This window comes from Ostrinia furnacalis, unplaced genomic scaffold (assembly GCF_004193835.3).
Source record: "Ostrinia furnacalis isolate ACB-3 unplaced genomic scaffold, ASM419383v2 OfSCF1259, whole genome shotgun sequence".
NCBI classification, from domain to species: Eukaryota; Metazoa; Arthropoda; class Insecta; order Lepidoptera; family Crambidae; genus Ostrinia; species Ostrinia furnacalis.
In genome coordinates, this window is record NW_021131498.1 from 134,594 (window position 1) to 145,378 (window position 10,785).

General features: G+C 38.3%; 1 protein-coding gene across 1 annotated transcript; it reads left to right on the forward strand.

The window, feature by feature from the left end:
* The first annotated feature begins 1,365 nt into the window (after positions 1 to 1,365).
* Positions 1,366 to 7,775, forward strand: LOC114352131 (lysosomal acid glucosylceramidase-like). The gene is made up of 8 exons (XM_028303602.1): positions 1,366 to 1,374; positions 2,932 to 3,092; positions 3,813 to 3,936; positions 4,317 to 4,430; positions 4,914 to 5,061; positions 5,371 to 5,450; positions 6,055 to 6,344; positions 7,562 to 7,775. Exons 1-8 carry the CDS (start codon positions 1,366 to 1,368, stop codon positions 7,662 to 7,664), a joined length of 1,029 nt encoding a protein of 342 aa, XP_028159403.1. The 3' UTR covers positions 7,665 to 7,775.
* The last annotated feature ends 3,010 nt before the right edge of the window (positions 7,776 to 10,785 follow it).

Genomic DNA, 10,785 nt, shown 5'->3' on the forward strand with positions numbered 1-10,785 from the left:
ATCTTGACACTTGAAAAGGGCACTACTGAGTACCCTTCTGCCTGATCATTACTTACTTTCCATCAGGTGAGATGCAGGCCAAGAGCTTCCTCGTTGTGGTTAAAAAATAAGATGCAAGAAACAGCGCAATCTTGACACTGCCTTGGAAAAGGGCACTTGGATTTTAAAAAAAAGACAACAGCACAATCTTGACACTTGACTTCGGCACTACAGACTGGCTGCAAACCGCATGGTTTGAGATTTTAAAAATCTTTGATTCTGTGCTAAACTCTAGTTTTTGCACATAACATCACCCTGTATAAGTAAGCTGTGATGTTTTTATGTAAAAAGAGGAACAGTACGTTTTGACTCATCAATTAGCGTTAATGATATTAATTATTAATAACGTTAAAGTTAAATAACAAAGCAGTTTTGTCTGCCGTTACTCATTTAAGGAACTTTGACCTGAAGTTTTGATAAGAAGTAAACTGGTATTATGACGTACATACCTTCGTAGTTTCCTTAACGACAGCTGTACCAACATAAAGCTAAACTAAGACTGTGCGCTTTAATGTCGTTATTTTAATAAATTAAAAAAATCAAATTGCCCAAGGCGGGAATGGAACCCGCAGCTTTCGCTTGCCGGGCGACAGCTCAATTTCGAACCAAAGGCAATTCGATTTTTTCAAGATATTAAACTATTCGAGATGTGACTCATAACGCTAAATTTTTTAGTAAATTATTTAATGCAGCTGCTGTTATAAATGTTTGAAACAAATAGTATAATTTGATGTGCTGTTGATTGATTGAAATTCAAAAAAATATAATTGAATCTATGCTTGAGAATGAATCTAATTTGGAGCATGATTTCTTAATGCAATTCCTCTGATACTACTCATACAACCATTTGCAGTGATCTAGCGTTACTAAACCACTAAACAGTGCAATGGTTTAAAAACAAGTTGTAAATAGGAAACCAATGATTTAATTAATTAAATAGGCCTTCTTCCTTTACTACAAATAACTTTTCCTTAACAACTATACTTAATTAAGACAAATTGGTTTCTATTCAGCGAGATCCAACAAATATTTCTCAGAACTCGTATCACATTCGCTGTATTGAACGCACAACCGGTTTGTTTATATGAATGGAGTATTATGATCTTGTAGAGTCAGTCTTTTGTTGAATTCTACAGAGTGCGCACGCGTCACTTTGTAAACTAGTTTTGATAAAAAACTAGTTGAATTTGGAACAACTAGTCGCGTAGTTTTTGCAAAATGAATCGGTATTCGGTGGTGGTTTTGCTTGCTGTGCTGGGGGGTGTTTATACTCATACATACCATTTGGGAGCCTGTCCTGTGGTAGAGCCGATGCCTGGATTTGAAATGAATAAGGTATGTTTTTTTGTTGTTATTCGAGTAAGTCCCGATTCGACCAAACTTTTATCCGAGAATAACTCCTGGTACTGGCACATTGTCAGATTCAGTACGGGAAGTAAGTCAAAACTGACGATTTATTCTGAGATTAATATTTACTCTTGTTTGGTCGAATCCACCCTAAAGCGGGTAAGTTTTTGTGTGAATAACCATACGTTTGTCAGGTTCGAAGACAAGGAGTCTCATCATAATAATATAATACTAGAGCTATAGCCTGACCAGGAACATAAAAACCCTGGCATAGAGGCGCGTCAATTGCATTTGATAGNTCTGTGTTTTTATCATTATTTAGGCAGTTCAATACTGCACAGTATTCAGTACACCATTTTCTTTTTTTCTTCCATCATACACAAGAATACGCGTGCGTGAGTCAATGTTCGCTCGTATGTGAGGCCTTGTCGAAAAGTATCCTGTAGGTGGGCCATCGTGCGTGTTTTGTTTTCGATGTAAACTCGCGGAGATGAACAGGCCTGGTATTACGGACTCTAGTCGTTAAGTTTGAGGCTGAGTTGCACCTTCTGGCTTTAACTTTGACAAACGTCAAAAATCTGTCAAACTCCATATAAAAAGCACCGGCTATTGTTATTGTTACGTTTAAAATAAGGTGGTGCATCTCAGCCTAAATGTTTAAATGTTGATTGAGGAAAATCTATACTGATTTGAGATCCATGGCGAAAATTCTGTTAAAAATCATTGAAATTATTAGTAGATATTGGTCTGCGTCGTGGTCGTGGATTTCAATCTGTCTTAAAAGATAACTTCCACATTGTAATTGTCTATTATTTGTGCAGGTGCTAATTGTACAGGTGCCTAACAGACTAATTCAGGCTTAGTCACTACCCAAAAAATAATATCTCTACATTTTAATTTTTTACTATTTGTACAGGTGCCTAACAGGCAAATAATTTAGGCTTTGTCCCTATCCGAAAAATAATATATTTACTACATTTTCATTTTCTGCTATTTGTGCAGGTGTTATTTGTACAGGTGCCTAACAGGCCAATTTGGGATTAGTCACTACCCGAAAAATAATGATTATTTTGCAATAATTTTGAGTTAAGTACCTGTTTTTAGACACGAGGTTAAGGTTACTTGCTAGCAGTTCTATGTTATTGATTGACAAGTTAAGGTAATATACAACAAAAATAAAATAAAGATGCAAGTTTTTAGTGTGTGACGTGAAATCAATACTATTCCAATGTCAGTCAAACAAATGTGTGATGGCTTATTTTGAAAAGAAGAAAATTAATAGGTATCGCGCAGTTTCCAACATTTGAAATGTTTTCTGAATAAATTAATAATATTATTATCACAATTACTACCCTAAGTGGCAACAATATTCAACATGACTGTATTAAGTAAGTACTACCTATGTACTTAGAGAGTCGACTATTTACTTTACACGAATTAATGGGCTTATAACAAAAAGTTCAACGACCGCTCTGAACACATGTTTAAATTGTCATTTAGTATGGAAATTTCATTTTAATTAATAATTATATTGTACCTTTTCAGATCCCCATGCTCAAAGCAATCCTGGCGGCCGCTACCAAGCCAGTGCACCTGGTGGCTACGACCTGGTCTCCTCCGGCCTGGATGAAGACCAACGACCAGTATACAGGCTTCAGCCGGTTGAAGCCAGAGTATTATCAGACTTATGCTGATTACCATGTAAAGTAAGTTTCCTGTGAGACATGGAGTTGTTGATGGATTTTATTTTTATACCTACAGTTATTATAAAAGCGACTCCAAGGTCAGCGTAAGGAGTATGGGATCCTCCATTGGCTTTCTTTCATTTTTCTGTCGTGTTCCTGCTGTGGACACTAAATGAACTGATGATAATGATTATACAATCCGAGATGATAATCAGTCCAACAGTGTCGGCATCGGACTGGCCGATTCGAGACTCCAGGATTGCTAAATTAGATCTCCGACTAGATAGTGGACTGTATTGGTAAACCCACTCTTAATACAATCATTATTTAATATTCAGCTTAATGAGACTTGAAAGGGTTAAGGCCTATTCAAACCTGAGCGATATTCGCTGCCGCCGTGAGTAGAGGTACATACCGCGCGGGTTTCGCTCAGGATTTAGTATCAAGTATCGCGGCTAGATCGACCTGAGCGATATTCGCTGCCACTGTGTGCATCTAGAGGTACATACCACGCGGGTTTCGCTCAGGTATTTAGAATCAAGTACCGCGGCTAGAGCGTTTTCTCTGCCGCAGACGGTAGTGAATACCGCTTAGGTCTGAACAGTATTATTACCGCATACCCACTGGGTTTTCTCTGCCGCAGACGGTAGCGAATACCGCTTAGGTCTGAATAGGCCTTTATGGGATTTAGTTTAAAATTACCAGTAATGGGAGTTATAGATGGCATTTTTTCTGTCTCAGGTTTCTAGAGAAATATACTGCCGAAGGGATACCCATCTGGGGTATAACGACTACAAACGAGCCGATCAACGGAGTGTTCAACTTGGCCTCCTTCAACTCTCTTGGCTGGTCCCCGAGTGATATGGTTTGTACATACATTTAATATTTCTCAGTTGTTCTTTTTTGCCTTTTCACACAAAGTTAAACAGTTGACTATTAAAGTTTGTACTCGTATGGAGAGGCCACTTAAACTTTGCGATTACCCTAGTTTTTAGTACGTTACTAGCTGACCCGGCGAACTCTGTTCCGCCTTAAAGGCAATAAATAAGCAAATCTTTCCTTATTTGCTCACCGTTTAGACCTACCCTGGACCACGACAAACATTTTAACACCAAAATCAGCTCAATCGGCCCAGCTGTTCTCGAGTTTTAATCAGACTAACGAACATCAATTCATTTTTATTTATATAGATAGATTGTATTGTATTGTATACCTACTTAATGTTTTTATTGTTCCTCTTTCCAGGGAAGTTGGATAGTGAATAACTTGGGACCAACGATACGGAATTCCACCTTCAAAGATCTGAAGATCATCACTCTGGATGACCAGCGAGTCACCATTCCCGTTTGGTTTAATTTGGTAGGATTAACTAACTTATACGTAGGTTAAAACATTGTTAAATAAATAAAATTAAATTACGAGCTAAAATCTATAGCATTAATATTAGTGTTGGTGTCGGATTCGGATTCAAGGAACGCGTGTTCGATCCCCGCTGCGCCTCTTTGTGTTGATACTAATCGTAACACAAGCATAATAACATTTAGTTTGATACAAAGCCTTTGTATTAGTAATAAAGTCCTGCTAACCCTTTGTAACAAAGGGTTAGCAGGACTTTATTTAAAAAAATAAGGAAAAAAATTAATAAGGTCAAATTATGTTAAATTCTAACGCCCATATTCACAAACGATACTTGCTTGAGCAAAAAATCGAACGCACAGCATTAAAAAAAATTCTGTGATTGGTTTATGTGTCATCCTGTGCGTCCTAGAAAATCTAAGAAAAATATTAATTCGTTATTTTTATCCAGAGATCTTAAACTTATTAATTACAAAATTTTCACAGATGATAAAGAAGTATCCAGAAGCTCTTCAATACATAGACGGAGTGGGAGTCCACTACTACACAGACAAATTCGTCCCCGCGTCGGTTTTGTCCCTGATTTCCAATTCTCACCCGGACAAGTTCATACTGGCAACTGAAGCTTGTGAAGGTGAGCATTAATGACTAAGGCTGAGTTGAACCACTTAACTTTGATCGTAACTACCTATAACGATAACCGGTTTTTTTGTATGGAGTTTGACAAATTTTTGACGTTTGTCAAAGTTAAAGCACAAGTTAAAGTAAGATGGTGCAACCCAGCCTAAGTATTCGCTCGCGTTAAAATCGTGACTTTTCGAAAACCTAACTTTTTGAAAACTAGTTGAAGACCAAACTTTTTGAAAACATAATTGTTTAAAAACTTTCTGTTCCAAAACCTAGCTTTTCGAAGACCTAACTCTTTTTTATTCGGTTTTTACAGGTTCAATGCCATGGCAAACCGAGAAAGTGATCTTGGGCTCCTGGACCAGAGCAAAAAGCTATATCGTTGACATCATTGCGGTGAGTGTGCATTTTATTTATTAATGCACCTGTCCTAACAATTAGTCGTTCGTGTCCAAATGATGTCCACTGCTGGACAAAGGCCTCCCCCAAGGCTTTCTATAACGATCGATCCTGCGCTGCCCGCAACCAGGTTCTTCCCGCAAAATCTTACTTTCAATATTATCAAAGTTTGGAGTGGCAAAACCCTCCACTATAGTGGAGGAGGATCATAGTCCAACAGTGGACTGTAAAGGGTTGTTGATAATGATGATGATGATGATGAGTAGCTAAAAATCGATGGGCAGTTTTTTGACATGCCCACTTCGGGACCTCATACTACAAGTTAAGGAACCATGTTTTACGAAATAGGCGATAATATTATAGCCTATGGCAAGCGCGAAACTTCCAAGTGCTTACATAATTGCATAATGGAATCAAATACTTGGAATGCCTTAGCAATCCAAGTATCGAATCATATCTATCTGACTATAATAATATGGTAGTGACGACGGCTTATTTGGACACCGAAATTCTACGATGATGACCGGCGACAGCTCTTTTTGACACCCAGATTCTTACAAATCACATATAACCTACTATAAGATTATGTGTTTTATTCCAGGATCTGAACCACAACGTGATCGGCTGGATAGACTGGAACCTCTGCCTGAACGACCAAGGAGGCCCCAACTGGGTGAAGAACTACGTAGACTCCCCGATCATCGTCTACCCTGAGAAGAACGAGTTCATAAAGCAGCCCATGTACTACGCTATGGGGCACTTCTCCAAATTCGTGCCGAGGGGCTCCAGAAGAATTAAGTCTACGGAGAAGAAGTCGCTTCTGTCATCTTCTTTGGACAATGTGGCTTTCATCACGCCGTACAATACAGTAGTCGTCGTCGTTCATAATGGGTGAGTTAAATTTTTTTTTAACATACATAAATGCAACAGTCAAGTGGACAGCCTAATACTTAAAGGTAGCAGGAAGGGGCTGGATGCAGGTCGCTAGCAACCGGTCAACATGGAAATCGTCGGGTGAGGCAGGGGACGTCCTGTGGATGAAATGATGATGAAGATGACATAAAATGCAATATTGCATAGACAAGAAAGCTGACTTTCATGATTGAGGCTTTATTTTTCTTCATCGAGGATATAAAAGAGGCAGATGCTTTTCCGACTGAAGCAGACTAGTTAGGCCCAGAACACACGGTAAAACGCAACTGCAACGAAACTGCAACGAAACTGCAACTTCTAGTTACTTTTGAGTTGCATCTAAGTTTCTGCTATAGATTCCGTTGACAGACCACACATGACGCGACCAGTTTGACCGGTTTTTTAAATCGGTTTCAAACTGGTCGCGTCATGTGTGGTCTCTCAACGGGTCTCTGTGTTCTGGGCCTTACTGTCATAACTAACTAATACCTACCTAAATAGTTTTGTTGGTGGTAATATTCATAAAGCCATCTTAGAAGATACTAATATGGCTAATGTAAAGACAGAGAAGCAAAATAATATAATTACGAGTAAGTAGGATCGAGCTATACAAACTAAGCCTCTACAGGGTGACCCTGTAGAGGCTTAGTTTGTATAGCTCAGACAGTGGTTATTTATGTTGGTATCTACAGCTAAACAATGAGATCACACCAATGGGATTTCCTCCCAAAAAAGTCAGTAACCCTATTATGTTTTAATAATAGTTAACAAACACACATTAAGTGTAACAATAAAGAGTAGAGTCACGCTGTAATCCACAAATGGAATCAGGCCATTAACGTAATAATGAGTATAATTAATTATCATTATTTCGCGTAAGCACCGACTATTATTATTTTGATGATGCTATGATAACTCTTAAGTTTAAACTTGGGACCCGGAATTACACTTATACTTACCTATTATATGGAGATGTAGGTGAACTCAAACACTTAAAAATTCAGCTGATTTATTTATTTAGATTTTTATTTTAGGATCTTACACGGATAGCTCTACCATTTAGCCAGTGATATAAACATACCCGGAGTTTATGCAGTCACAGCTTGAAGCTGTCGACACTAGCTGCTTCAAGCTGTCCGTGTTTGGCGAGCTTTAAACTAGCAATTTTAATAATTTATTAAAAATTATTTTTTCAGTGGGGGACAGAGAGATATCTGCATAAAATTGGGCAAAACAAAGGCCACGGTGTCATTAGCGAGCAAATCTGTGGTCACCGTGGAATTCCCCATAGAACAATAACGAAGAACGGACATGTATTTTATTATAATTTATATAAATGATGGTAACATGACTGTAAAAGTTACGAGACCGGTTATTTATTTAATAAAAATTTTGTTACTTAAAATCTACTGTGCGGTTTTCATTAACTTCCTTCCTCCTCAGCAAAATGAGTAGGTACTTCTTTCAAAAATTAAATAATGCAAACATATGGCTGCCACAGAATACCAGCGTTATGCTCTAGGTTCTAACCTAAAGCATAACACATGCTGAGTGGCTGCCATTTTGATTTTAATTAAACAAACTATGTAGGTACACTGTTATTGTAGTCTAAGGATTTTGGACTAAATAAAAAAAATCTTCTTCAAATAATAAGAGCCCTATCTAAGAGTAGATCTTGGGGAGCAAAAAGTCAATTACTTGGGTTAAAATTAGAGAAAATGAGTGGATGACTCAATGAGTCTGTTATAAACGTTCTTTAACTAGAGGATCGTCTAGCTAGATTAGTAATTGAGAGTGGGGGTGCTCCCCTTGTAAACACAATGACGCGTTAAGGGCAGGAAATCGTCAATAGAGCTGATGATGCTGGTCATTTGATAACAGATTGTTCGGGTAGCGACCAAGTGTAAGAAAACTATGTAGGACAGTCTTCTTAGTCTTTTTGCAGTCAATAGGCGGTAGCGGCGTAGCATGGGTTGGCATCCCCCATGCTCCGTCATAAGTCACCTTGATGGTCACCCCAGAATGAGAGAATGATCTGGTGCCCCCCAGGATTTTTGGGTTACCGATTTGAAGAAGAAAGATGTTAGAAACCATTCATCGCAAACCCTCCTCCGTATCATGGCATATCATGCGCCAGTGAGTACTAATCTGCGCGACTGTTGTCACCCCCTGATGCTTGGCACCCGGGGCCATATGATGACGTCGAGAACTTTTCTGCCCCAACGGCCATCATACTATGAGCTATGTGCATCGCTGACACTTAATTTTAACGATTCTCTGTGCTATGTAGGGTAAACCAGAGAGTGATTGCCCACTGGTAGTGATTGCCCGCTTTAAGAATAATATTGTCAGGTGCTGACTTTGAATCACTCTAGTTAGATTTGAATTTACTAAGTCATCTACTTCGTGATCAATGTACAGTAGNGACTGTACTTTTTGGACGATTTTAAATTTATTTCAATATTTTCTAAGTTACGCAAGTTTTAACTAAAAACTGTTAATATTCTGTTTAACAGTTTATTGAGTTATAAGAAAAAAGTCATAAATGGTCTATAATTAAAATACTTTCTTTAATTTTTCATCTCAATGTGTTTGAAATCTTTAAGTGGGCAATAGCTATACGGTTTACCCTATGTATAATCTATTCCATCTGGCGTAATAACCGCTTCTCTATCTAATCTAAGCAATCAGTAAGTCTTTTTTAATGCGAACAGGTAGCGACTGGAATTCGCTGCCTGCTGCTTTTCCTGTCTTTCCCGAACACTATAATGGGCCTTTTCAAGGCGAGAGTGAATAGGCACTTAGGTAAAGGGCAGATACGTACCGTATAATTGTGGAATTCTGCAAAAGAAAAATAATTTTGGACTAGGTGTTTGGTATGAATAGAAATGGTGATCCAATGCTGAGAAGCAGTGAAAGAAACTGGGGCATTATTGTTAGCCTCTACTCTTCAGACTCTTCTTACTTACAATATTATGACTCAAGTAAGTCATCGAACAGAAGAAAGTGTCCCATTCAAGTTTATTCATACAGCTTAGTCACTTGGTCTTCCTACAATACGGCTTCGTTGTGGTGAGTCATAATGCGTTTACTGAGTGGCCGCGCAAAACAACGAATGTGCTGTTAACCTTAGATACAGGATGTTCTGTATTCTATGTTTTATTATTATCTATAACATACTTGTGGATTTAAAATAATGCCTTTCTGGTCTAGTGCTCTAGTGGTAAGACCACCTGCTTCAGACCCAAAGGTCTCGGGTTCGATTCCCAGTGGGGGCAGATTTTTCTATTCGGTTTGGTTGGCGGCAGAGCTTGTTCTAAGTCCGCCTGGCTAGCTACCACCATCTTAGCTTAAGTCCTTAAGTCGCTTAAGACCTTAAGTCGCTAAAACAAAAATGTTAATAACATTGTTGTGTTCCGGCAGTTGCAGGTAAGATAGCCAGTTCCTCTGTAGTTAAGGATTCCGGGTGAAGCTCACTTCCATCTTCGACGTTATCATTACTTTCCATCAGGTTAGATGCATCAGATGCATGCCAAGAGTTTCCTCGTTGTGATAAAAAAAAAGAGACAGCGCAATCTTGTCACTTGAAAAGGGCACTACTGAGTACCCTTCTGCCTGATCATTACTTACTTTCCATCAGGTGAGATGCAGGCCAAGAGTTTCTTCGTTGTGGTTAAAAAATAAGATATAAGAAACAGCGCAATCTTGACACTTTCATGGAAAAGGGCAATTGGATTTAAAAAAAAGGCAACAGCACAATCTTGACACTTGACTTGGGCACTACAGACTGGCTGCAAACCGCATGGTTTGAGATTTTAAAAATCTTTGATTCTGTGCTAAACTCTAGTTTTTGCACATAACATCACCCTGTATAAGTAAGCTGTGATGTTTTTATGTAAAAAGAGGAACAGTACGTTTTGACTCATCAATTAGCGTTAATGATATTAATTATTAATAACGTTAAAGTTAAATAACAAAGCAGTTTTGTCTGCCGTTACTCATTTAAGGAACTTTGACCTGAAGTTTTGATAAAAAGTAAACTGGTATTATGACGTACATACCTTTGTAGTTTCCTTAACGACAGCTGTACCTACATAAAGCTAAACTAAGACTGTGGCTTTAATGTCGTTATTTTAATAAATTCAAAAAATCTAATTGCCCAAGGCGGGAATCGATCCCGCGGCTTTCGCTTGTCGGGCGACAGCTCAATTTCGATTCCGACCAAAGGCAATTCGTTTTTTTTATCCACAACGAGGAAGCTCTTGGCCTGTATCTCACCTGATGGTAAGTGATGATCAGGCCGAAGATTTTCAAGATATTAAAATATTCGAGATGTGACTCTTAACGCTAATTTTTTTTAATAAATTATTTAATGCAGCTGCTGTTATGTTTTAAACAAATAGTATAATTTGATGTGCTG

Coding starts and splice junctions, on each gene's coding strand:
- LOC114352131 (XM_028303602.1), top strand. Junction 3,093..3,812: donor TATGCTGATTACCATGTAAA/GTAAGTTTCCTG, acceptor TTTCTGTCTCAG/GTTTCTAGAGAAATATACTG. Junction 5,451..6,054: donor ATATCGTTGACATCATTGCG/GTGAGTGTGCAT, acceptor GTTTTATTCCAG/GATCTGAACCACAACGTGAT.